The sequence below is a fragment of the Haliotis asinina genome, chromosome 3, assembly GCF_037392515.1.
Source record: "Haliotis asinina isolate JCU_RB_2024 chromosome 3, JCU_Hal_asi_v2, whole genome shotgun sequence".
NCBI lineage: Eukaryota > Metazoa > Mollusca > Gastropoda > Lepetellida > Haliotidae > Haliotis > Haliotis asinina.
In genome coordinates, this window is record NC_090282.1 from 24,450,703 (window position 1) to 24,477,074 (window position 26,372).

At 39.1% G+C, this 26,372-nt stretch overlaps 8 protein-coding genes across 8 annotated transcripts; all 8 read right to left on the reverse strand.

The window, feature by feature from the left end:
- Window positions 1-1,183: 1,183 nt before the first annotated feature.
- On the reverse strand, window positions 1,184-1,811 carry LOC137278791 (shematrin-like protein 1). Its single transcript, XM_067811302.1, has 2 exons — window positions 1,523-1,811; window positions 1,184-1,206 (listed from the first exon to the last, which is right to left on the reverse strand). Exons 1-2 carry the CDS (start codon window positions 1,809-1,811, stop codon window positions 1,184-1,186), a joined length of 312 nt encoding a protein of 103 aa, XP_067667403.1.
- Window positions 1,812-4,667: 2,856 nt separating this feature from the next.
- Window positions 4,668-5,295, reverse strand: LOC137278792 (shematrin-like protein 1). Its single transcript, XM_067811303.1, has 2 exons — window positions 5,007-5,295; window positions 4,668-4,690 (listed from the first exon to the last, which is right to left on the reverse strand). The coding sequence occupies exons 1-2, from the start codon at window positions 5,293-5,295 to the stop codon at window positions 4,668-4,670; spliced, it is 312 nt and encodes a 103-aa protein (XP_067667404.1).
- A 2,856-nt stretch (window positions 5,296-8,151) lies between these two features.
- On the reverse strand, window positions 8,152-8,779 carry LOC137278793 (shematrin-like protein 1). The gene is made up of 2 exons (XM_067811304.1): window positions 8,491-8,779; window positions 8,152-8,174 (listed from the first exon to the last, which is right to left on the reverse strand). The coding sequence occupies exons 1-2, from the start codon at window positions 8,777-8,779 to the stop codon at window positions 8,152-8,154; spliced, it is 312 nt and encodes a 103-aa protein (XP_067667405.1).
- Window positions 8,780-11,631: 2,852 nt separating this feature from the next.
- LOC137278794 (shematrin-like protein 1) lies at window positions 11,632-12,259 on the reverse strand. The gene is made up of 2 exons (XM_067811305.1): window positions 11,971-12,259; window positions 11,632-11,654 (listed from the first exon to the last, which is right to left on the reverse strand). Exons 1-2 carry the CDS (start codon window positions 12,257-12,259, stop codon window positions 11,632-11,634), a joined length of 312 nt encoding a protein of 103 aa, XP_067667406.1.
- Window positions 12,260-15,113: 2,854 nt separating this feature from the next.
- Window positions 15,114-15,741, reverse strand: LOC137278795 (shematrin-like protein 1). Its single transcript, XM_067811306.1, has 2 exons — window positions 15,453-15,741; window positions 15,114-15,136 (listed from the first exon to the last, which is right to left on the reverse strand). The coding sequence occupies exons 1-2, from the start codon at window positions 15,739-15,741 to the stop codon at window positions 15,114-15,116; spliced, it is 312 nt and encodes a 103-aa protein (XP_067667407.1).
- A 2,852-nt stretch (window positions 15,742-18,593) lies between these two features.
- Window positions 18,594-19,221, reverse strand: LOC137278796 (shematrin-like protein 1). Its single transcript, XM_067811307.1, has 2 exons — window positions 18,933-19,221; window positions 18,594-18,616 (listed from the first exon to the last, which is right to left on the reverse strand). The coding sequence occupies exons 1-2, from the start codon at window positions 19,219-19,221 to the stop codon at window positions 18,594-18,596; spliced, it is 312 nt and encodes a 103-aa protein (XP_067667408.1).
- A 2,854-nt stretch (window positions 19,222-22,075) lies between these two features.
- On the reverse strand, window positions 22,076-22,703 carry LOC137278797 (shematrin-like protein 1). The gene is made up of 2 exons (XM_067811308.1): window positions 22,415-22,703; window positions 22,076-22,098 (listed from the first exon to the last, which is right to left on the reverse strand). Exons 1-2 carry the CDS (start codon window positions 22,701-22,703, stop codon window positions 22,076-22,078), a joined length of 312 nt encoding a protein of 103 aa, XP_067667409.1.
- Window positions 22,704-25,552: 2,849 nt separating this feature from the next.
- LOC137278799 (shematrin-like protein 1) lies at window positions 25,553-26,180 on the reverse strand. Its single transcript, XM_067811309.1, has 2 exons — window positions 25,892-26,180; window positions 25,553-25,575 (listed from the first exon to the last, which is right to left on the reverse strand). Exons 1-2 carry the CDS (start codon window positions 26,178-26,180, stop codon window positions 25,553-25,555), a joined length of 312 nt encoding a protein of 103 aa, XP_067667410.1.
- Between the last annotated feature and the right edge of the window lie 192 nt (window positions 26,181-26,372).

The window sequence follows — 26,372 nt, forward strand, 5'->3', positions numbered from 1 at the left end:
AAGGAAACGAGACAGTAGCTCTTAAATAGTCTTCATATATCATAAATACTGCAAAAAGAATTATGCAACTGAAGGTATGGCTAGTGATTCAGTGTTTTGTTTAAGGACACGGGAAAAGGGTAAGTGTAGAATGGTAAAGCTACAGGTGGGTAGGTAGGTAGGGGTTAGTACGGTGGTATGAGGACACATGACAGATGTTTTGACTGGACATTGTCATTTTTGTACAGATGGCATACAGATTCACGTTGGCAGAATGTCATCAATAGCATATTTCATGGACTTCATGTGTTATAGTGTGTGTTATGATGGTATAAACGTAACATGGACACGGGTAAGGACACAGATGTCCATCGGGCTGCTTGAACACAGGGCGTCAAAGCATGAGTATGGAAATATTTGGAGTCATCTTGTCTTCCTTTGGTTGATGCAATTACTTAAACCGTTTTGAATTTGACAACAAATACCTGCTTCCCATATGCCAGTCCAGCGTGAAGATCGAGGCAGCCAAAGTAAATAGAAGCGATACAACCATTTTCATAATCATGGCATTCTTTACTATGGCATAGTCCATTACACGATTCCAACAGTATTCTTAATGTACAGTGATAAGAGACAATTCATGTAAGGAAATGTATTGTGTATAAAGTCTTAATTGGTTGTTTATGCTTTGTGTAGCCCACTGCAGTGATTATGATATGAACTGTATTGATTTTCAAAGATTATAAAGTATATTTTAAAACACTTTACACGTTGTACATTCAGGACAACTCTCGTATGACTGAAATGTATTTATCAAACCAAATTAATCAACGTGATAAATTGAAAAAGATCAACCTGGAGAGGTGTCATTACAGACGTTCTAAAACTACCACTCGATTTGAAGTGACTTCTGTAATCTACTAAGGTAGCTTCAAAGAAAATGCTCCCCCACGCTCGTCTCCCTTACCATCTTGGTGATAAACATGTATGGTTTTCATTTAATTCTTGGTATATCATTGTGCCCATGTGATTCCCTCAAAGGGAAAGGTTCTTCTTGTGCAACAAAAGTCCATCTGTGCAGCGAATAAGAGAAACAAGACTTTGTTTTGATGACTGTGTTTTAATGTGACATATTTCAAAGCATATACAATAAATAATGCGCATATTGATGATATAGATGAATTGTGACAGTAGAACAGCAGTCTTAGTAGTAGCCATATCCAACACCTGAAACACGAAGAAGAGATATAAGAAGAAGATGCTTATTGTCAATTTCACAATGTCATTTCTTACGAGTTCTTATCATTTACATATTGCCTCATCCACACTGATTAGATGTTTCACATATGACGAATTAAAGTGTAAAATGACTCTCTTAAAATATGTCCAAGTACTAGCTAAACTGTACATTGAGGGGTTATGATTATTCTCAGTACGCATTTTCTAGTGTCCTCCGCCGTGATAACGCTGGAATAGTGCTAAAAGCGGCGTAAAACCAAACTCACTCACTCACTATTCTCAGTACAATCATATTGGCATTTACCTTTTCCCAAAGCTCCAATTCCTCCGTACACTCCTGGCAGTCCGTAGCCTCCAAATACACCACCAAGGCCGTAGCCTCCGTACACACCGCCAATTCCGTGGCCTCCGTACACACCTCCAATTCCATAGCCTGGGTACAGACCTGGCACTCCATAACCTCCGTACACACCTCCCAATCCGTAGCCACTGTAAAGGGCAGCCTTTCCATACAGTCCAGTCATGCCATAGCTCAAAGGCTCAGCAAAGGCAGTCACAGCCAAACAGGCAACAAGGGCGATAATTTTCATCATTGTGGAAGGCTGAAAGGGAAGTTTACAGTTTCACTCATTATCAAAGTCTGCTCACACTTCTTACACATTTCCTTCAACGAAATCGGCACTTCATCCTACTCACCGTCGGTATTTTACATTTCTCGTTGTGTTGGTTGAAACAGGACTTTCGCTGCTCGATTTGACCCAGAGTTTATGGATCGCAAAACAACAATCAAATTTGGAGGACTCAATCAGTATTACAAATAGTGGTCAGTAAAAGTTCAAAATCACCGAACAGCTTTATATCCTCACTACTTCTCATCAAACAGTAACGTGAAATATTGCTTTTAAAGGGACAGACTAAAAGCTACATAAAACGCAAAGCATCTGATACTTACAGAGTGTCTTGATTAGACGACAAATACTGGTGTAGAGAGGCAAGAACAGTGATAGCCAGCACTTCAAAACTAGACGTTTATATACATCTGCATTCAGTTCACACCCGGAATTGAATTATTACCAGCAGATTATCTAATTTCAGCTCTAATTGCAACTCCTTCATTATTTTTCATAGTTGTTCCGTGTTGCTATGCCTTCGGGGATTATGTCCAATGCAATGTATGTGTGTAGGAGCGGGCGAATGATTGGGGAAGTGATTGCAACACTGACAAATGAGCCGTGACGTAATTATGCCCATTTAAGTGGTTTCCAGTGTATAAATATTAGCATCACCAGTGTCATTGTCTATCCAGTCTTATTGGCAAATTTCTTTCCATCCCTAATCTGAAAGGAACGTTTTTACCACACACAAACTGGTTAATGGGTACTAGAATTATAATTTGTATCCTGAACGACAGTGTGTAATTCATTTCTCAAATGGTTACTCGATAAACTAATCATTTTGTAAAACAAAGGCATTCCCATATCTGCCTACATAGAGACTTAATTACCCTCTACATATATGGTCCCGCCATTCTTTTCTTTCTCATATGTTTGTATCAAATGCATGTCTTTCGGAAGAGCTCATCATTTTGCCCATATATTTTCAAGAATTCGGTTTGGGTTGGTTCCGTGTTGCTGAGCTGTCAATCCTTATCATTGATACTCATCCTACTTCTGTTGTGTGGATAATAATTAGTTGACTTCCACTACAACTACTCTCTAGCATCAGTTGACATACAAATAACAGACTCATAGTTCTTATTTGTGGTACAACCAATATATTAAATATGATGTCTCACGCTGTTCTCTCTCTCTCTCTCTCTCTCTCTCTCTCTCTCTGTGTGTGTGTGTCTCTCTCTCTAACTCTCACTGTTCTCTCTCTGTGTCTGTCTATCTATCTTTCTATCTGTCTGTCTCTTTTTTCTACCTCTATCTCTCTCCGCAGGACATATGTACACCCTTGTAGTTGCGGATTGACAAGAAGTTGTCACGTCATTCAGGCATCGCTCTCAACATACATTCCATAATTTACCGAATATCAGTACTCATTGTGTACATGTTTCTCAATATTCGATTGAAGCATCCATGATGCACTAATGTATAATACGGTGAAATACAGTGTAGAAATTCTCACTTGTCAGGAAGAGATTTTAACTGATTCATATGCCGCGTAATCTGCAGATGAAGTATGCACTTCACAAGATGGTGCACTCGTGTGTCACAGTAAAATGTGGATTTCGTCCAGGAGGAAGAAGTATTTCATTGGTTACAAGGAAACGAGACAGTAGCTCTTAAATAGTCTTCATATATCATAAATACTGCAAAAAGAATTATGCAACTGAAGGTATGGCTAGTGATTCAGTGCTTTGTTTAAGGACACGGGAAAAGGGTAAGTGTAGAATGGTAAAGCTACAGGTGGGTAGGTAGGTAGGGGTTAGTACGGTGGTATGAGGACACATGACAGATGTTTTGACTGGACATTGTCATTTTTGTACAGATGGCATACAGATTCACGTTGGCAGAATGTCATCAATAGCATATTTCATGGACTTCATGTGTTATAGTGTGTGTTATGATGGTATAAACGTAACATGGACACGGGTAAGGACACAGATGTCCATCGGGCTGCTTGAACACAGGGCGTCAAAGCATGAGTATGGAAATATTTGGAGTCATCTTGTCTTCCTTTGGTTGATGCAATTACTTAAACCGTTTTGAATTTGACAACAAATACCTGCTTCCCATATGCCAGTCCAGCGTGAAGATCGAGGCAGCCAAAGTAAATAGAAGCTATACAACCATTTTCATAATCATGGCATTCTTTACTATGGCATAGTCCATTACACGATTCCAACAGTATTCTTAATGTACAGTGATAAGAGACAATTCATGTAAGGAAATGTATTGTGTATAAAGTCTTAATTGGTTGTTTATGCTTTGTGTAGCCCACTGCAGTGATTATGATATGAACTGTATTGATTTTCAAAGATTATAAAGTATATTTTAAAACACTTTACACGTTGTACATTCAGGACAACTCTCGTATGACTGAAATGTATTTATCAAACCAAATTAATCAACGTGATAAATTGAAAAAGATCAACCTGGAGAGGTGTCATTACAGACGTTCTAAAACTACCACTCGATTTGAAGTGACTTCTGTAATCTACTAAGGTAGCTTCAAAGAAAATGCTCCCCCACGCTCGTCTCCCTTACCATCTTGGTGATAAACATGTATGGTTTTCATTTAATTCTTGGTATATCATTGTGCCCATGTGATTCCCTCAAAGGGAAAGGTTCTTCTTGTGCAACAAAAGTCCATCTGTGCAGCGAATAAGAGAAACAAGACTTTGTTTTGATGACTGTGTTTTAATGTGACATATTTCAAAGCATATACAATAAATAATGCGCATATTGATGATATAGATGAATTGTGACAGTAGAACAGCAGTCTTAGTAGTAGCCATATCCAACACCTGAAACACGAAGAAGAGATATAAGAAGAAGATGCTTATTGTCAATTTCACAATGTCATTTCTTACGAGTTCTTATCATTTACATATTGCCTCATCCACACTGATTAGATGTTTCACATATGACGAATTAAAGTGTAAAATGACTCTCTTAAAATATGTCCAAGTACTAGCTAAACTGTACATTGAGGGGTTATGATTATTCTCAGTACGCATTTTCTAGTGTCCTCCGCCGTGATAACGCTGGAATAGTGCTAAAAGCGGCGTAAAACCAAACTCACTCACTCACTATTCTCAGTACAATCATATTGGCATTTACCTTTTCCCAAAGCTCCAATTCCTCCGTACACTCCTGGCAGTCCGTAGCCTCCAAATACACCACCAAGGCCGTAGCCTCCGTACACACCGCCAATTCCGTGGCCTCCGTACACACCTCCAATTCCATAGCCTGGGTACAGACCTGGCACTCCATAACCTCCGTACACACCTCCCAATCCGTAGCCACTGTAAAGGGCAGCCTTTCCATACAGTCCAGTCATGCCATAGCTCAAAGGCTCAGCAAAGGCAGTCACAGCCAAACAGGCAACAAGGGCGATAATTTTCATCATTGTGGAAGGCTGAAAGGGAAGTTTACAGTTTCACTCATTATCAAAGTCTGCTCACACTTCTTACACATTTCCTTCAACGAAATCGGCACTTCATCCTACTCACCGTCGGTATTTTACATTTCTCGTTGTGTTGGTTGAAACAGGACTTTCGCTGCTCGATTTGACCCAGAGTTTATGGATCGCAAAACAACAATCAAATTTGGAGGACTCAATCAGTATTACAAATAGTGGTCAGTAAAAGTTCAAAATCACCGAACAGCTTTATATCCTCACTACTTCTCATCAAACAGTAACGTGAAATATTGCTTTTAAAGGGACAGACTAAAAGCTACATAAAACGCAAAGCATCTGATACTTACAGAGTGTCTTGACTAGACGACAAATACTGGTGTAGAGAGGCAAGAACAGTGATAGCCAGCACTTCAAAACTAGACGTTTATATACATCTGCATTCAGTTCACACCCGGAATTGAATTATTACCAGCAGATTATCTAATTTCAGCTCTAACTGCAACTCCTTCATTATTTTTCATAGTTGTTCCGTGTTGCTATGCCTTCGGGGATTATGTCCAATGCAATGTATGTGTGTAGGAGCGGGCGAATGATTGGGGAAGTGATTGCAACACTGACAAATGAGCCGTGACGTAATTATGCCCATTTAAGTGGTTTCCAGTGTATAAATATTAGCATCACCAGTGTCATTGTCTATCCAGTCTTATTGGCAAATTTCTTTCCATCCCTAATCTGAAAGGAACGTTTTTACCACACACAAACTGGTTAATGGGTACTAGAATTATAATTTGTATCCTGAACGACAGTGTGTAATTCATTTCTCAAATGGTTACTCGATAAACTAATCATTTTGTAAAACAAAGGCATTCCCATATCTGCCTACATAGAGACTTAATTACCTTCTACATATATGGTCCCGCCATTCTTTTCTTTCTCATATGTTTGTATCAAATGCATGTCTTTCGGAAGAGCTCATCATTTTGCCCATATATTTTCAAGAATTCGGTTTGGGTTGGTTCCGTGTTGCTGAGCTGTCAATCCTTATCATTGATACTCATCCTACTTCTGTTGTGTGGATAATAATTAGTTGACTTCCACTACAACTACTCTCTAGCATCAGTTGACATACAAATAACAGACTCATAGTTCTTATTTGTGGTACAACCAATATATTAAATATGATGTCTCACGCTGTTCTCTCTCTCTCTCTCTCTCTCTCTCTGTGTGTGTGTGTGTGTCTCTCTCTCTCTCTAACTCTCACTGTTCTCTCTCTGTGTCTGTCTATCTATCTTTCTATCTGTCTGTCTCTTTTTTCTACCTCTATCTCTCTCCGCAGGACATATGTACACCCTTGTAGTTGCGGATTGACAAGAAGTTGTCACGTCATTCAGGCATCGCTCTCAACATACATTCCATAATTTACCGAATATCAGTACTCATTGTGTACATGTTTCTCAATATTCGATTGAAGCATCCATGATGCACTAATGTATAATACGGTGAAATACAGTGTAGAAATTCTCACTTGTCAGGAAGAGATTTTAACTGATTCATATGCCGCGTAATCTGCAGATGAAGTATGCACTTCACAAGATGGTGCACTCGTGTGTCACAGTAAAATGTGGATTTCGTCCAGGAGGAAGAAGTATTTCATTGGTTACAAGGAAACGAGACAGTAGCTCTTAAATAGTCTTCATATATCATAAATACTGCAAAAAGAATTATGCAACTGAAGGTATGGCTAGTGATTCAGTGCTTTGTTTAAGGACACGGGAAAAGGGTAAGTGTAGAATGGTAAAGCTACAGGTGGGTAGGTAGGTAGGGGTTAGTACGGTGGTATGAGGACACATGACAGATGTTTTGACTGGACATTGTCATTTTTGTACAGATGGCATACAGATTCACGTTGGCAGAATGTCATCAATAGCATATTTCATGGACTTCATGTGTTATAGTGTGTGTTATGATGGTATAAACGTAACATGGACACGGGTAAGGACACAGATGTCCATCGGGCTGCTTGAACACAGGGCGTCAAAGCATGAGTATGGAAATATTTGGAGTCATCTTGTCTTCCTTTGGTTGATGCAATTACTTAAACCGTTTTGAATTTGACAACAAATACCTGCTTCCCATATGCCAGTCCAGCGTGAAGATCGAGGCAGCCAAAGTAAATAGAAGCTATACAACCATTTTCATAATCATGGCATTCTTTACTATGGCATAGTCCATTACACGATTCCAACAGTATTCTTAATGTACAGTGATAAGAGACAATTCATGTAAGGAAATGTATTGTGTATAAAGTCTTAATTGGTTGTTTATGCTTTGTGTAGCCCACTGCAGTGATTATGATATGAACTGTATTGATTTTCAAAGATTATAAAGTATATTTTAAAACACTTTACACGTTGTACATTCAGGACAACTCTCGTATGACTGAAATGTATTTATCAAACCAAATTAATCAACGTGATAAATTGAAAAAGATCAACCTGGAGAGGTGTCATTACAGACGTTCTAAAACTACCACTCGATTTGAAGTGACTTCTGTAATCTACTAAGGTAGCTTCAAAGAAAATGCTCCCCCACGCTCGTCTCCCTTACCATCTTGGTGATAAACATGTATGGTTTTCATTTAATTCTTGGTATATCATTGTGCCCATGTGATTCCCTCAAAGGGAAAGGTTCTTCTTGTGCAACAAAAGTCCATCTGTGCAGCGAATAAGAGAAACAAGACTTTGTTTTGATGACTGTGTTTTAATGTGACATATTTCAAAGCATATACAATAAATAATGCGCATATTGATGATATAGATGAATTGTGACAGTAGAACAGCAGTCTTAGTAGTAGCCATATCCAACACCTGAAACACGAAGAAGAGATATAAGAAGAAGATGCTTATTGTCAATTTCACAATGTCATTTCTTACGAGTTCTTATCATTTACATATTGCCTCATCCACACTGATTAGATGTTTCACATATGACGAATTAAAGTGTAAAATGACTCTCTTAAAATATGTCCAAGTACTAGCTAAACTGTACATTGAGGGGTTATGATTATTCTCAGTACGCATTTTCTAGTGTCCTCCGCCGTGATAACGCTGGAATAGTGCTAAAAGCGGCGTAAAACCAAACTCACTCACTCACTATTCTCAGTACAATCATATTGGCATTTACCTTTTCCCAAAGCTCCAATTCCTCCGTACACTCCTGGCAGTCCGTAGCCTCCAAATACACCACCAAGGCCGTAGCCTCCGTACACACCGCCAATTCCCTGGCCTCCGTACACACCTCCAATTCCATAGCCTGGGTACAGACCTGGCACTCCATAACCTCCGTACACACCTCCCAATCCGTAGCCACTGTAAAGGGCAGCCTTTCCATACAGTCCAGTCATGCCATAGCTCAAAGGCTCAGCAAAGGCAGTCACAGCCAAACAGGCAACAAGGGCGATAATTTTCATCATTGTGGAAGGCTGAAAGGGAAGTTTACAGTTTCACTCATTATCAAAGTCTGCTCACACTTCTTACACATTTCCTTCAACGAAATCGGCACTTCATCCTACTCACCGTCGGTATTTTACATTTCTCGTTGTGTTGGTTGAAACAGGACTTTCGCTGCTCGATTTGACCCAGAGTTTATGGATCGCAAAACAACAATCAAATTTGGAGGACTCAATCAGTATTACAAATAGTGGTCAGTAAAAGTTCAAAATCACCGAACAGCTTTATATCCTCACTACTTCTCATCAAACAGTAACGTGAAATATTGCTTTTAAAGGGACAGACTAAAAGCTACATAAAACGCAAAGCATCTGATACTTACAGAGTGTCTTGACTAGACGACAAATACTGGTGTAGAGAGGCAAGAACAGTGATAGCCAGCACTTCAAAACTAGACGTTTATATACATCTGCATTCAGTTCACACCCGGAATTGAATTATTACCAGCAGATTATCTAATTTCAGCTCTAACTGCAACTCCTTCATTATTTTTCATAGTTGTTCCGTGTTGCTATGCCTTCGGGGATTATGTCCAATGCAATGTATGTGTGTAGGAGCGGGCGAATGATTGGGGAAGTGATTGCAACACTGACAAATGAGCCGTGACGTAATTATGCCCATTTAAGTGGTTTCCAGTGTATAAATATTAGCATCACCAGTGTCATTGTCTATCCAGTCTTATTGGCAAATTTCTTTCCATCCCTAATCTGAAAGGAACGTTTTTACCACACACAAACTGGTTAATGGGTACTAGAATTATAATTTGTATCCTGAACGACAGTGTGTAATTCATTTCTCAAATGGTTACTCGATAAACTAATCATTTTGTAAAACAAAGGCATTCCCATATCTGCCTACATAGAGACTTAATTACCTTCTACATATATGGTCCCGCCATTCTTTTCTTTCTCATATGTTTGTATCAAATGCATGTCTTTCGGAAGAGCTCATCATTTTGCCCATATATTTTCAAGAATTCGGTTTGGGTTGGTTCCGTGTTGCTGAGCTGTCAATCCTTATCATTGATACTCATCCTACTTCTGTTGTGTGGATAATAATTAGTTGACTTCCACTACAACTACTCTCTAGCATCAGTTGACATACAAATAACAGACTCATAGTTCTTATTTGTGGTACAACCAATATATTAAATATGATGTCTCACGCTGTTCTCTCTCTCTCTCTCTCTCTCTCTCTCTCTGTGTGTGTGTGTCTCTCTCTCTAACTCTCACTGTTCTCTCTCTGTGTCTGTCTATCTATCTTTCTATCTGTCTGTCTCTTTTTTCTACCTCTATCTCTCTCCGCAGGACATATGTACACCCTTGTAGTTGCGGATTGACAAGAAGTTGTCACGTCATTCAGGCATCGCTCTCAACATACATTCCATAATTTACCGAATATCAGTACTCATTGTGTACATGTTTCTCAATATTCGATTGAAGCATCCATGATGCACTAATGTATAATACGGTGAAATACAGTGTAGAAATTCTCACTTGTCAGGAAGAGATTTTAACTGATTCATATGCCGCGTAATCTGCAGATGAAGTATGCACTTCACAAGATGGTGCACTCGTGTGTCACAGTAAAATGTGGATTTCGTCCAGGAGGAAGAAGTATTTCATTGGTTACAAGGAAACGAGACAGTAGCTCTTAAATAGTCTTCATATATCATAAATACTGCAAAAAGAATTATGCAACTGAAGGTATGGCTAGTGATTCAGTGCTTTGTTTAAGGACACGGGAAAAGGGTAAGTGTAGAATGGTAAAGCTACAGGTGGGTAGGTAGGTAGGGGTTAGTACGGTGGTATGAGGACACATGACAGATGTTTTGACTGGACATTGTCATTTTTGTACAGATGGCATACAGATTCACGTTGGCAGAATGTCATCAATAGCATATTTCATGGACTTCATGTGTTATAGTGTGTGTTATGATGGTATAAACGTAACATGGACACGGGTAAGGACACAGATGTCCATCGGGCTGCTTGAACACAGGGCGTCAAAGCATGAGTATGGAAATATTTGGAGTCATCTTGTCTTCCTTTGGTTGATGCAATTACTTAAACCGTTTTGAATTTGACAACAAATACCTGCTTCCCATATGCCAGTCCAGCGTGAAGATCGAGGCAGCCAAAGTAAATAGAAGCTATACAACCATTTTCATAATCATGGCATTCTTTACTATGGCATAGTCCATTACACGATTCCAACAGTATTCTTAATGTACAGTGATAAGAGACAATTCATGTAAGGAAATGTATTGTGTATAAAGTCTTAATTGGTTGTTTATGCTTTGTGTAGCCCACTGCAGTGATTATGATATGAACTGTATTGATTTTCAAAGATTATAAAGTATATTTTAAAACACTTTACACGTTGTACATTCAGGACAACTCTCGTATGACTGAAATGTATTTATCAAACCAAATTAATCAACGTGATAAATTGAAAAAGATCAACCTGGAGAGGTGTCATTACAGACGTTCTAAAACTACCACTCGATTTGAAGTGACTTCTGTAATCTACTAAGGTAGCTTCAAAGAAAATGCTCCCCCACGCTCGTCTCCCTTACCATCTTGGTGATAAACATGTATGGTTTTCATTTAATTCTTGGTATATCATTGTGCCCATGTGATTCCCTCAAAGGGAAAGGTTCTTCTTGTGCAACAAAAGTCCATCTGTGCAGCGAATAAGAGAAACAAGACTTTGTTTTGATGACTGTGTTTTAATGTGACATATTTCAAAGCATATACAATAAATAATGCGCATATTGATGATATAGATGAATTGTGACAGTAGAACAGCAGTCTTAGTAGTAGCCATATCCAAAACCTGAAACACGAAGAAGAGATATAAGAAGAAGATGCTTATTGTCAATTTCACAATGTCATTTCTTACGAGTTGTTATCATTTACATATTGCCTCATCCACACTGATTAGATGTTTCACATATGACGAATTAAAGTGTAAAATGACTCTCTTAAAATATGTCCAAGTACTAGCTAAACTGTACATTGAGGGGTTATGATTATTCTCAGTACGCATTTTCTAGTGTCCTCCGCCGTGATAACGCTGGAATAGTGCTAAAAGCGGCGTAAAACCAAACTCACTCACTCACTATTCTCAGTACAATCATATTGGCATTTACCTTTTCCCAAAGCTCCAATTCCTCCGTACACTCCTGGCAGTCCGTAGCCTCCAAATACACCACCAAGACCGTAGCCTCCGTACACACCGCCAATTCCGTGGCCTCCGTACACACCTCCAATTCCATAGCCTGGGTACAGACCTGGCACTCCATAACCTCCGTACACACCTCCCAATCCGTAGCCACTGTAAAGGGCAGCCTTTCCATACAGTCCAGTCATGCCATAGCTCAAAGGCTCAGCAAAGGCAGTCACAGCCAAACAGGCAACAAGGGCGATAATTTTCATCATTGTGGAAGGCTGAAAGGGAAGTTTACAGTTTCACTCATTATCAAAGTCTGCTCACACTTCTTACACATTTCCTTCAACGAAATCGGCACTTCATCCTACTCACCGTCGGTATTTTACATTTCTCGTTGTGTTGGTTGAAACAGGACTTTCGCTGCTCGATTTGACCCAGAGTTTATGGATCGCAAAACAACAATCAAATTTGGAGGACTCAATCAGTATTACAAATAGTGGTCAGTAAAAGTTCAAAATCACCGAACAGCTTTATATCCTCACTACTTCTCATCAAACAGTAACGTGAAATATTGCTTTTAAAGGGACAGACTAAAAGCTACATAAAACGCAAAGCATCTGATACTTACAGAGTGTCTTGATTAGACGACAAATACTGGTGTAGAGAGGCAAGAACAGTGATAGCCAGCACTTCAAAACTAGACGTTTATATACATCTGCATTCAGTTCACACCCGGAATTGAATTATTACCAGCAGATTATCTAATTTCAGCTCTAATTGCAACTCCTTCATTATTTTTCATAGTTGTTCCGTGTTGCTATGCCTTCGGGGATTATGTCCAATGCAATGTATGTGTGTAGGAGCGGGCGACTGATTGGGGAAGTGATTGCAACACTGACAAATGAGCCGTGACGTAATTATGCCCATTTAAGTGGTTTCCAGTGTATAAATATTAGCATCACCAGTGTCATTGTCTATCCAGTCTTATTGGCAAATTTCTTTCCATCCCTTATCTGAAAGGAACGTTTTTACCACACACAAACTGGTTAATGGGTACTAGAATTATAATTTGTATCCTGAACGACAGTGTGTAATACATTTCTCAAATGGTTACTCGATAAACTAATCATTTTGTAAAACAAAGGCATTCCCATATCTGCCTACATAGAGACTTAATTACCTTCTACATATATGGTCCCGCCATTCTTTTCTTTCTCATATGTTTGTATCAAATGCATGGCTTTCGGAAGAGCTCATCATTTTGCCCATATATTTTCAAGAATTCGGTTTGGGTTGGTTCCGTGTTGCTGAGCTGTCAATCCTTATCATTGATACTCATCCTACTTCTGTTGTGTGGATAATAATTAGTTGACTTCCACTACAACTACTCTCTAGCATCAGTTGACATACAAATAACAGACTCATAGTTCTTATTTGTGGTACAACCAATATATTAAATATGATGTCTCACGCTGTTCTCTCTCTCTCTCTCTCTCTCTCTCTGTGTGTGTGTGTGTGTCTCTCTCTCTCTAACTCTCACTGTTCTCTCTCTGTGTCTGTCTATCTATCTTTCTATCTGTCTGTCTCTTTTTTCTACCTCTATCTCTCTCCGCAGGACATATGTACACCCTTGTAGTTGCGGATTGACAAGAAGTTGTCACGTCATTCAGGCATCGCTCTCAACATACATTCCATAATTTACCGAATATCAGTACTCATTGTGTACATGTTTCTCAATATTCGATTGAAGCATCCATGATGCACTAATGTATAATACGGTGAAATACAGTGTAGAAATTCTCACTTGTCAGGAAGAGATTTTAACTGATTCATATGCCGCGTAATCTGCAGATGAAGTATGCACTTCACAAGATGGTGCACTCGTGTGTCACAGTAAAATGTGGATTTCGTCCAGGAGGAAGAAGTATTTCATTGGTTACAAGGAAACGAGACAGTAGCTCTTAAATAGTCTTCATATATCATAAATACTGCAAAAAGAATTATGCAACTGAAGGTATGGCTAGTGATTCAGTGTTTTGTTTAAGGACACGGGAAAAGGGTAAGTGTAGAATGGTAAAGCTACAGGTGGGTAGGTAGGTAGGGGTTAGTACGGTGGTATGAGGACACATGACAGATGTTTTGACTGGACATTGTCATTTTTGTACAGATGGCATACAGATTCACGTTGGCAGAATGTCATCAATAGCATATTTCATGGACTTCATGTGTTATAGTGTGTGTTATGATGGTATAAACGTAACATGGACACGAGTAAGGACACAGATGTCCATCGGGCTGCTTGAACACAGGGCGTCAAAGCATGAGTATGGAAATATTTGGAGTCATCTTGTCTTCCTTTGGTTGATGCAATTACTTAAACCGTTTTGAATTTGACAACAAATACCTGCTTCCCATATGCCAGTCCAGCGTGAAGATCGAGGCAGCCAAAGTAAATAGAAGCTATACAACCATTTTCATAATCATGGCATTCTTTACTATGGCATAGTCCATTACACGATTCCAACAGTATTCTTAATGTACAGTGATAAGAGACAATTCATGTAAGGAAATGTATTGTGTATAAAGTCTTAATTGGTTGTTTATGCTTTGTGTAGCCCACTGCAGTGATTATGATATGAACTGTATTGATTTTCAAAGATTATAAAGTATATTTTAAAACACTTTACACGTTGTACATTCAGGACAACTCTCGTATGACTGAAATGTATTTATCAAACCAAATTAATCAACGTGATAAATTGAAAAAGATCAACCTGGAGAGGTGTCATTACAGACGTTCTAAAACTACCACTCGATTTGAAGTGACTTCTGTAATCTACTAAGGTAGCTTCAAAGAAAATGCTCCCCCACGCTCGTCTCCCTTACCATCTTGGTGATAAACATGTATGGTTTTCATTTAATTCTTGGTATATCATTGTGCCCATGTGATTCCCTCAAAGGGAAAGGTTCTTCTTGTGCAACAAAAGTCCATCTGTGCAGCGAATAAGAGAAACAAGACTTTGTTTTGATGACTGTGTTTTAATGTGACATATTTCAAAGCATATACAATAAATAATGCGCATATTGATGATATAGATGAATTGTGACAGTAGAACAGCAGTCTTAGTAGTAGCCATATCCAACACCTGAAACACGAAGAAGAGATATAAGAAGAAGATGCTTATTGTCAATTTCACAATGTCATTTCTTACGAGTTCTTATCATTTACATATTGCCTCATCCACACTGATTAGATGTTTCACATATGACGAATTAAAGTGTAAAATGACTCTCTTAAAATATGTCCAAGTACTAGCTAAACTGTACATTGAGGGGTTATGATTATTCTCAGTACGCATTTTCTAGTGTCCTCCGCCGTGATAACGCTGGAATAGTGCTAAAAGCGGCGTAAAACCAAACTCACTCACTCACTATTCTCAGTACAATCATATTGGCATTTACCTTTTCCCAAAGCTCCAATTCCTCCGTACACTCCTGGCAGTCCGTAGCCTCCAAATACACCACCAAGACCGTAGCCTCCGTACACACCGCCAATTCCGTGGCCTCCGTACACACCTCCAATTCCATAGCCTGGGTACAGACCTGGCACTCCATAACCTCCGTACACACCTCCCAATCCGTAGCCACTGTAAAGGGCAGCCTTTCCATACAGTCCAGTCATGCCATAGCTCAAAGGCTCAGCAAAGGCAGTCACAGCCAAACAGGCAACAAGGGCGATAATTTTCATCATTGTGGAAGGCTGAAAGGGAAGTTTACAGTTTCACTCATTATCAAAGTCTGCTCACACTTCTTACACATTTCCTTCAACGAAATCGGCACTTCATCCTACTCACCGTCGGTATTTTACATTTCTCGTTGTGTTGGTTGAAACAGGACTTTCGCTGCTCGATTTGACCCAGAGTTTATGGATCGCAAAACAACAATCAAATTTGGAGGACTCAATCAGTATTACAAATAGTGGTCAGTAAAAGTTCAAAATCACCGAACAGCTTTATATCCTCACTACTTCTCATCAAACAGTAACGTGAAATATTGCTTTTAAAGGGACAGACTAAAAGCTACATAAAACGCAAAGCATCTGATACTTACAGAGTGTCTTGATTAGACGACAAATACTGGTGTAGAGAGGCAAGAACAGTGATAGCCAGCACTTCAAAACTAGACGTTTATATACATCTGCATTCAGTTCACACCCGGAATTGAATTATTACCAGCAGATTATCTAATTTCAGCTCTAATTGCAACTCCTTCATTATTTTTCATAGTTGTTCCGTGTTGCTATGCCTTCGGGGATTATGTCCAATGCAATGTATGTGTGTAGGAGCGGGCGACTGATTGGGGAAGTGATTGCAACACTGACAAATGAGCCGTGACGTAATTATGCCCATTTAAGTGGTTTCCAGTGTATAAATATTAGCATCACCAGTGTCATTGTCTATCCAGTCTTATTGGCAAATTTCTTTCCATCCCTAATCTGAAAGGAACGTTTTTACCACACACAAACTGGTTAATGGGTACTAGAATTATAATTTGTATCCTGAACGACAGTGTGTAATACATTTCTCAAATGGTTACTCGATAAACTAATCATTTTGTAAAACAAAGGCATTCCCATATCTGCCTACATAGAGACTTAATTACCTTCTACATATATGGTCCCGCCATTCTTTTCTTTCTCATATGTTTGTATCAAATGCATGGCTTTCGGAAGAGCTCATCATTTTGCCCATATATTTTCAAGAATTCGGTTTGGGTTGGTTCCGTGTTCCTGAGCTGTCAATCCTTATCATTGATACTCATCCTACTTCTGTTGTGTGGATAATAATTAGTTGACTTCCACTACAACTACTCTCTAGCATCAGTTGACATACAAATAACAGACTCATAGTTCTTATTTGTGGTACAACCAATATATTAGATATGATGTCTCACGCTGTTCTCTCTCTCTCTCTCTCTCTCTCTCTGTGTGTGTGTGTCTCTCTCTCTCTCTAACTCTCACTGTTCTCTCTCTGTGTCTGTCTATCTATTTTTCTATCTGTCTGTCTCTTTTTTCTACCTCTATCTCTCTCCGCAGGACATATGTACACCCTTGTAGTTGCGGATTGACAAGAAGTTGTCACGTCATTCAGGCATCGCTCTCAACATACATTCCATAATTTACCGAATATCAGTACTCATTGTGTACATGTTTCTCAATATTCGATTGAAGCATCCATGATGCACTAATGTATAATACGGTGAAATACAGTGTAGAAATTCTCACTTGTCAGGAAGAGATTTTAACTGATTCATATGCCGCGTAATCTGCAGATGAAGTATGCACTTCACAAGATGGTGCACTCGTGTGTCACAGTAAAATGTGGATTTCGTCCAGGAGGAAGAAGTATTTCATTGGTTACAAGGAAACGAGACAGTAGCTCTTAAATAGTCTTCATATATCATAAATACTGCAAAAAGAATTATGCAACTGAAGGTATGGCTAGTGATTCAGTGTTTTGTTTAAGGACACGGGAAAAGGGTAAGTGTAGAATGGTAAAGCTACAGGTGGGTAGGTAGGTAGGGGTTAGTACGGTGGTATGAGGACACATGACAGATGTTTTGACTGGACATTGTCATTTTTGTACAGATGGCATACAGATTCACGTTGGCAGAATGTCATCAATAGCATATTTCATGGACTTCATGTGTTATAGTGTGTGTTATGATGGTATAAACGTAACATGGACACGGGTAAGGACACAGATGTCCATCGGGCTGCTTGAACACAGGGCGTCAAAGCATGAGTATGGAAATATTTGGAGTCATCTTGTCTTCCTTTGGTTGATGCAATTACTTAAACCGTTTTGAATTTGACAACAAATACCTGCTTCCCATATGCCAGTCCAGCGTGAAGATCGAGGCAGCCAAAGTAAATAGAAGCTATACAACCATTTTCATAATCATGGCATTCTTTACTATGGCATAGTCCATTACACGATTCCAACAGTATTCTTAATGTACAGTGATAAGAGACAATTCATGTAAGGAAATGTATTGTGTATAAAGTCTTAATTGGTTGTTTATGCTTTGTGTAGCCCACTGCAGTGATTATGATATGAACTGTATTGATTTTCAAAGATTATAAAGTATATTTTAAAACACTTTACACGTTGTACATTCAGGACAACTCTCGTATGACTGAAATGTATTTATCAAACCAAATTAATCAACGTGATAAATTGAAAAAGATCAACCTGGAGAGGTGTCATTACAGACGTTCTAAAACTACCACTCGATTTGAAGTGACTTCTGTAATCTACTAAGGTAGCTTCAAAGAAAATGCTCCCCCACGCTCGTCTCCCTTACCATCTTGGTGATAAACATGTATGGTTTTCATTTAATTCTTGGTATATCATTGTGCCCATGTGATTCCCTCAAAGGGAAAGGTTCTTCTTGTGCAACAAAAGTCCATCTGTGCAGCGAATAAGAGAAACAAGACTTTGTTTTGATGACTGTGTTTTAATGTGACATATTTCAAAGCATATACAATAAATAATGCGCATATTGATGATATAGATGAATTGTGACAGTAGAACAGCAGTCTTAGTAGTAGCCATATCCAACACCTGAAACACGAAGAAGAGATATAAGAAGAAGATGCTTATTGTCAATTTCACAATGTCATTTCTTACGAGTTCTTATCATTTACATATTGCCTCATCCACACTGATTAGATGTTTCACATATGACGAATTAAAGTGTAAAATGACTCTCTTAAAATATGTCCAAGTACTAGCTAAACTGTACATTGAGGGGTTATGATTATTCTCAGTACGCATTTTCTAGTGTCCTCCGCCGTGATAACGCTGGAATAGTGCTAAAAGCGGCGTAAAACCAAACTCACTCACTCACTATTCTCAGTACAATCATATTGGCATTTACCTTTTCCCAAAGCTCCAATTCCTCCGTACACTCCTGGCAGTCCGTAGCCTCCAAATACACCACCAAGACCGTAGCCTCCGTACACACCGCCAATTCCGTGGCCTCCGTACACACCTCCAATTCCATAGCCTGGGTACAGACCTGGCACTCCATAACCTCCGTACACACCTCCCAATCCGTAGCCACTGTAAAGGGCAGCCTTTCCATACAGTCCAGTCATGCCATAGCTCAAAGGCTCAGCAAAGGCAGTCACAGCCAAACAGGCAACAAGGGCGATAATTTTCATCATTGTGGAAGGCTGAAAGGGAAGTTTACAGTTTCACTCATTATCAAAGTCTGCTCACACTTCTTACACATTTCCTTCAACGAAATCGGCACTTCATCCTACTCACCGTCGGTATTTTACATTTCTCGTTGTGTTGGTTGAAACAGGACTTTCGCTGCTCGATTTGACCCAGAGTTTATGGATCGCAAAACAACAATCAAATTTGGAGGACTCAATCAGTATTACAAATAGTGGTCAGTAAAAGTTCAAAATCACCGAACAGCTTTATATCCTCACTACTTCTCATCAAACAGTAACGTGAAATATTGCTTTTAAAGGGACAGACTAAAAGCTACATAAAACGCAAAGCATCTGATACTTACAGAGTGTCTTGATTAGACGACAAATACTGGTGTAGAGAGGCAAGAACAGTGATAGCCAGCACTTCAAAACTAGACGTTTATATACATCTGCATTCAGTTCACACCCGGAATTGAATTATTACCAGCAGATTATCTAATTTCAGCTCTAATTGCAACTCCTTCATTATTTTTCATAGTTGTTCCGTGTTGCTATGCCTTCGGGGATTATGTCCAATGCAATGTATGTGTGTAGGAGCGGGCGACTGATTGGGGAAGTGATTGCAACACTGACAAATGAGCCGTGACGTAATTATGCCCATTTAAGTGGTTTCCAGTGTATAAATATTAGCATCACCAGTGTCATTGTCTATCCAGTCTTATTGGCAAATTTCTTTCCATCCCTAATCTGAAAGGAACGTTTTTACCACACACAAACTGGTTAATGGGTACTAGAATTATAATTTGTATCCTGAACGACAGTGTGTAATACATTTCTCAAATGGTTACTCGATAAACTAATCATTTTGTAAAACAAAGGCATTCCCATATCTGCCTACATAGAGACTTAATTACCTTCTACATATATGGTCCCGCCATTCTTTTCTTTCTCATATGTTTGTATCAAATGCATGGCTTTCGGAAGAGCTCATCATTTTGCCCATATATTTTCAAGAATTCGGTTTGGGTTGGTTCCGTGTTGCTGAGCTGTCAATCCTTATCATTGATACTCATCCTACTTCTGTTGTGTGGATAATAATTAGTTGACTTCCACTACAACTACTCTCTAGCATCAGTTGACATACAAATAACAGACTCATAGTTCTTATTTGTGGTACAACCAATATATTAGATATGATGTCTCACGCTGTTCTCTCTCTCTCTCTCTCTCTCTCTCTCTGTGTGTGTGTGTGTCTCTCTCTCTCTAACTCTCACTGTTCTCTCTCTGTGTCTGTCTATCTATTTTTCTATCTGTCTGTCTCTTTTTTCTACCTCTATCTCTCTCCGCAGGACATATGTACACCCTTGTAGTTGCGGATTGACAAGAAGTTGTCACGTCATTCAGGCATCGCTCTCAACATACATTCCATAATTTACCGAATATCAGTACTCATTGTGTACATGTTTCTCAATATTCGATTGAAGCATCCATGATGCACTAATGTATAATACGGTGAAATACAGTGTAGAAATTCTCACTTGTCAGGAAGAGATTTTAACTGATTCATATGCCGCGTAATCTGCAGATGAAGTATGCACTTCACAAGATGGTGCACTCGTGTGTCACAGTAAAATGTGGATTTCGTCCAGGAGGAAGAAGTATTTCATTGGTTACAAGGAAACGAGACAGTAGCTCTTAAATAGTCTTCATATATCATAAATACTGCAAAAAGAATTATGCAACTGAAGGTATGGCTAGTGATTCAGTGTTTTGTTTAAGGACACGGGAAAAGGGTAAGTGTAGAATGGTAAAGCTACAGGTGGGTAGGTAGGTAGGGGTTAGTACGGTGGTATGAGGACACATGACAGATGTTTTGACTGGACATTGTCATTTTTGTACAGATGGCATACAGATTCACGTTGGCAGAATGTCATCAATAGCATATTTCATGGACTTCATGTGTTATAGTGTGTGTTATGATGGTATAAACGTAACATGGACACGGGTAAGGACACAGATGTCCATCGGGCTGCTTGAACACAGGGCGTCAAAGCATGAGTATGGAAATATTTGGAGTCATCTTGTCTTCCTTTGGTTGATGCAATTACTTAAACCGTTTTGAATTTGACAACAAATACCTGCTTCCCATATGCCAGTCCAGCGTGAAGATCGAGGCAGCCAAAGTAAATAGAAGCTATACAACCATTTTCATAATCATGGCATTCTTTACTATGGCATAGTCCATTACACGATTCCAACAGTATTCTTAATGTACAGTGATAAGAGACAATTCATGTAAGGAAATGTATTGTGTATAAAGTCTTAATTGGTTGTTTATGCTTTGTGTAGCCCACTGCAGTGATTATGATATGAACTGTATTGATTTTCAAAGATTATAAAGTATATTTTAAAACACTTTACACGTTGTACATTCAGGACAACTCTCGTATGACTGAAATGTATTTATCAAACCAAATTAATCAACGTGATAAATTGAAAAAGATCAACCTGGAGAGGTGTCATTACAGACGTTCTAAAACTACCACTCGATTTGAAGTGACTTCTGTAATCTACTAAGGTAGCTTCAAAGAAAATGCTCCCCCACGCTCGTCTCCCTTACCATCTTGGTGATAAACATGTATGGTTTTCATTTAATTCTTGGTATATCATTGTGCCCATGTGATTCCCTCAAAGGGAAAGGTTCTTCTTGTGCAACAAAAGTCCATCTGTGCAGCGAATAAGAGAAACAAGACTTTGTTTTGATGACTGTGTTTTAATGTGACATATTTCAAAGCATATACAATAAATAATGCGCATATTGATGATATAGATGAATTGTGACAGTAGAACAGCAGTCTTAGTAGTAGCCATATCCAACACCTGAAACACGAAGAAGAGATATAAGAAGAAGATGCTTATTGTCAATTTCACAATGTCATTTCTTACGAGTTCTTATCATTTACATATTGCCTCATCCACACTGATTAGATGTTTCACATATGACGAATTAAAGTGTAAAATGACTCTCTTAAAATATGTCCAAGTACTAGCTAAACTGTACATTGAGGGGTTATGATTATTCTCAGTACGCATTTTCTAGTGTCCTCCGCCGTGATAACGCTGGAATAGTGCTAAAAGCGGCGTAAAACCAAACTCACTCACTCACTATTCTCAGTACAATCATATTGGCATTTACCTTTTCCCAAAGCTCCAATTCCTCCGTACACTCCTGGCAGTCCGTAGCCTCCAAATACACCACCAAGACCGTAGCCTCCGTACACACCGCCAATTCCGTGGCCTCCGTACACACCTCCAATTCCATAGCCTGGGTACAGACCTGGCACTCCATAACCTCCGTACACACCTCCCAATCCGTAGCCACTGTAAAGGGCAGCCTTTCCATACAGTCCAGTCATGCCATAGCTCAAAGGCTCAGCAAAGGCAGTCACAGCCAAACAGGCAACAAGGGCGATAATTTTCATCATTGTGGAAGGCTGAAAGGGAAGTTTACAGTTTCACTCATTATCAAAGTCTGCTCACACTTCTTACACATTTCCTTCAACGAAATCGGCACTTCATCCTACTCACCGTCGGTATTTTACATTTCTCGTTGTGTTGGTTGAAACAGGACTTTCGCTGCTCGATTTGACCCAGAGTTTATGGATCGCAAAACAACAATCAAATTTGGAGGACTCAATCAGTATTACAAATAGTGGTCAGTAAAAGTTCAAAATCACCGAACAGCTTTATATCCTCACTACTTCTCATCAAACAGTAACGTGAAATATTGCTTTTAAAGGGACAGACTAAAAGCTACATAAAACGCAAAGCATCTGATACTTACAGAGTGTCTTGATTAGACGACAAATACTGGTGTAGAGAGGCAAGAACAGTGATAGCCAGCACTTCAAAACTAGACGTTTATATACATCTGCATTCAGTTCACACCCGGAATTGAATTATTACCAGCAGATTATCTAATTTCAGCTCTAATTGCAACTCCTTCATTATTTTTCATAGTTGTTCCGTGTTGCTATGCCTTCGGGGATTATGTCCAATGCAATGTATGTGTGTAGGAGCGGGCGACTGATTGGGGAAGTGATTGCAACACTGACAAATGAGCCGTGACGTAATTATGCCCATTTAAGTGGTTTCCAGTGTATAAATATTAGCATCACCAGTGTCATTGTCTATCCAGTCTTATTGGCAAATTTCTTTCCATCCCTAATCTGAAAGGAACGTTTTTACCACACACAAACTGGTTAATGGGTACTAGAATTATAATTTGTATCCTGAACGACAGTGTGTAATACATTTCTCAAATGGTTACTCGATAAACTAATCATTTTGTAAAACAAAGGCATTCCCATATCTGCCTACATAGAGACTTAATTACCTTCTACATATATGGTCCCGCCATTCTTTTCTTTCTCATATGTTTGTATCAAATGCATGGCTTTCGGAAGAGCTCATCATTTTGCCCATATATTTTCAAGAATTCGGTTTGGGTTGGTTCCGTGTTGCTGAGCTGTCAATCCTTATCATTGATACTCATCCTACTTCTGTTGTGTGGATAATAATTAGTTGACTTCCACTACAACTACTCTCTAGCATCAGTTGACATACAAATAACAGACTCATAGTTCTTATTTGTGGTACAACCAATATATTAAATATGATGTCTCACGCTGTTCTCTCTCTCTCTCTCTCTCTCTCTCTCTCTGTGTGTGTGTGTCTCTCTCTCTCTAACTCTCACTGTTCTCTCTCTGTGTCTATCTATCTTTCTATCTGTCTGTCTCTTTTTTCTACCTCTATCTCTCTCCGCAGGACATATGTACACCCTTGTAGTTGCGGATTGACAAGAAGTTGTCACGTCATTCAGGCATCGCTCTCAACATACATTCCATAATTTACCGAATATCAGTACTCATTGTGTACATGTTTCTCAATATTCGATTGAAGCATCCATGATGCACTAATGTATAATACGGTGAAATACAGTGTAGAAATTCTCACTTGTCAGGAAGAGATTTTAACTGATTCATATGCCGCGTAATCTGCAGATGAAGTATGCAATTCACAGATGGTGCACTCGTGTGTCACAGTAAAATGTGGATTTCGTCCAGGAGGAAGAAGTATTTCATTGGTTACAAGGAAACGAGACAGTAGCTCTTAAATAGTCTTCATATATCATAAATACTGCAAAAAGAATTATGCAACTGAAGGTATGGCTAGTGATTCAGTGTTTTGTTTAAGGACACGGGAAAAGGGTAAGTGTAGAATGGTAAAGCTACAGGTGGGTAGGTAGGTAGGGGTTAGTACGGTGGTATGAGGACACATGACAGATGTTTTGACTGGACATTGTCATTTTTGTACAGATGGCATACAGATTCACGTTGGCAGAATGTCATCAATAGCATATTTCATGGACTTCATGTGTTATAGTGTGTGTTATGATGGTATAAACGTAACATGGACACGGGTAAGGACACAGATGTCCATCGGGCTGCTTGAACACAGGGCGTCAAAGCATGAGTATGGAAATATTTGGAGTCATCTTGTCTTCCTTTGGTTGATGCAATTACTTAAACCGTTTTGAATTTGACAACAAATACCTGCTTCCCATATGCCAGTCCAGCGTGAAGATCGAGGCAGCCAAAGTAAATAGAAGCTATACAACCATTTTCATAATCATGGCATTCTTTACTATGGCATAGTCCAATACACGATTCCAACAGTATTCTTAATGTACAGTGATAAGAGACAATTCATGTAAGGAAATGTATTGTGTATAAAGTCTTAATTGGTTGTTTATGCTTTGTGTAGCCCACTGCAGTGATTATGATATGAACTGTATTGATTTTCAAAGATTATAAAGTATATTTTAAAACACTTTACACGTTGTACATTCAGGACAACTCTCGTATGACTGAAATGTATTTATCAAACCAAATTAATCAACGTGATAAATTGAAAAAGATCAACCTGGAGAGGTGTCATTACAGACGTTCTAAAACTACCACTCGATTTGAAGTGACTTCTGTAATCTACTAAGGTAGCTTCAAAGAAAATGCTCCCCCACGCTCGTCTCCCTTACCATCTTGGTGATAAACATGTATGGTTTTCATTTAATTCTTGGTATATCATTGTGCCCATGTGATTCCCTCAAAGGGAAAGGTTCTTCTTGTGCAACAAAAGTCCATCTGTGCAGCGAATAAGAGAAACAAGACTTTGTTTTGATGACTGTGTTTTAATGTGACATATTTCAAAGCATATACAATAAATAATGCGCATATTGATGATATAGATGAATTGTGACAGTAGAACAGCAGTCTTAGTAGTAGCCATATCCAACACCTGAAACACGAAGAAGAGATATAAGAAGAAGATGCTTATTGTCAATTTCACAATGTCATTTCTTACGAGTTCTTATCATTTACATATTGCCTCATCCACACTGATTAGATGTTTCACATATGACGAATTAAAGTGTAAAATGACTCTCTTAAAATATGTCCAAGTACTAGCTAAACTGTACATTGAGGGGTTATGATTATTCTCAGTACGCATTTTCTAGTGTCCTCCGCCGTGATAACGCTGGAATAGTGCTAAAAGCGGCGTAAAACCAAACTCACTCACTCACTATTCTCAGTACAATCATATTGGCATTTACCTTTTCCCAAAGCTCCAATTCCTCCGTACACTCCTGGCAGTCCGTAGCCTCCAAATACACCACCAAGGCCGTAGCCTCCGTACACACCGCCAATTCCGTGGCCTCCGTACACACCTCCAATTCCATAGCCTGGGTACAGACCTGGCACTCCATAACCTCCGTACACACCTCCCAATCCGTAGCCACTGTAAAGGGCAGCCTTTCCATACAGTCCAGTCATGCCATAGCTCAAAGGCTCAGCAAAGGCAGTCACAGCCAAACAGGCAACAAGGGCGATAATTTTCATCATTGTGGAAGGCTGAAAGGGAAGTTTACAGTTTCACTCATTATCAAAGTCTGCTCACACTTCTTACACATTTCCTTCAACGAAATCGGCACTTCATCCTACTCACCGTCGGTATTTTACATTTCTCGTTGTGTTGGTTGAAACAGGACTTTCGCTGCTCGATTTGACCCAGAGTTTATGGATCGCAAAACAACA

What these genes read in the sequence shown, in the direction of transcription:
- LOC137278791 (XM_067811302.1), bottom strand. Translation starts at nt 1,811, where the DNA reads ATGATGAAAATTATCGCCCTTGTTGCCTGTTTGGCTGTGACTGCCTTT. An exon ending in AATTGGAGCTTTGGGAAAAG is followed by an intron (nt 1,207 to 1,522) that starts GTAAATGCCAAT and finishes TTCGTGTTTCAG; the next exon opens with GTGTTGGATATGGCTACTAC.
- LOC137278792 (XM_067811303.1), bottom strand. Translation starts at nt 5,295, where the DNA reads ATGATGAAAATTATCGCCCTTGTTGCCTGTTTGGCTGTGACTGCCTTT. An exon ending in AATTGGAGCTTTGGGAAAAG is followed by an intron (nt 4,691 to 5,006) that starts GTAAATGCCAAT and finishes TTCGTGTTTCAG; the next exon opens with GTGTTGGATATGGCTACTAC.
- LOC137278793 (XM_067811304.1), bottom strand. Translation starts at nt 8,779, where the DNA reads ATGATGAAAATTATCGCCCTTGTTGCCTGTTTGGCTGTGACTGCCTTT. An exon ending in AATTGGAGCTTTGGGAAAAG is followed by an intron (nt 8,175 to 8,490) that starts GTAAATGCCAAT and finishes TTCGTGTTTCAG; the next exon opens with GTGTTGGATATGGCTACTAC.
- LOC137278794 (XM_067811305.1), bottom strand. Translation starts at nt 12,259, where the DNA reads ATGATGAAAATTATCGCCCTTGTTGCCTGTTTGGCTGTGACTGCCTTT. An exon ending in AATTGGAGCTTTGGGAAAAG is followed by an intron (nt 11,655 to 11,970) that starts GTAAATGCCAAT and finishes TTCGTGTTTCAG; the next exon opens with GTTTTGGATATGGCTACTAC.
- LOC137278795 (XM_067811306.1), bottom strand. Translation starts at nt 15,741, where the DNA reads ATGATGAAAATTATCGCCCTTGTTGCCTGTTTGGCTGTGACTGCCTTT. An exon ending in AATTGGAGCTTTGGGAAAAG is followed by an intron (nt 15,137 to 15,452) that starts GTAAATGCCAAT and finishes TTCGTGTTTCAG; the next exon opens with GTGTTGGATATGGCTACTAC.
- LOC137278796 (XM_067811307.1), bottom strand. Translation starts at nt 19,221, where the DNA reads ATGATGAAAATTATCGCCCTTGTTGCCTGTTTGGCTGTGACTGCCTTT. An exon ending in AATTGGAGCTTTGGGAAAAG is followed by an intron (nt 18,617 to 18,932) that starts GTAAATGCCAAT and finishes TTCGTGTTTCAG; the next exon opens with GTGTTGGATATGGCTACTAC.
- LOC137278797 (XM_067811308.1), bottom strand. Translation starts at nt 22,703, where the DNA reads ATGATGAAAATTATCGCCCTTGTTGCCTGTTTGGCTGTGACTGCCTTT. An exon ending in AATTGGAGCTTTGGGAAAAG is followed by an intron (nt 22,099 to 22,414) that starts GTAAATGCCAAT and finishes TTCGTGTTTCAG; the next exon opens with GTGTTGGATATGGCTACTAC.
- LOC137278799 (XM_067811309.1), bottom strand. Translation starts at nt 26,180, where the DNA reads ATGATGAAAATTATCGCCCTTGTTGCCTGTTTGGCTGTGACTGCCTTT. An exon ending in AATTGGAGCTTTGGGAAAAG is followed by an intron (nt 25,576 to 25,891) that starts GTAAATGCCAAT and finishes TTCGTGTTTCAG; the next exon opens with GTGTTGGATATGGCTACTAC.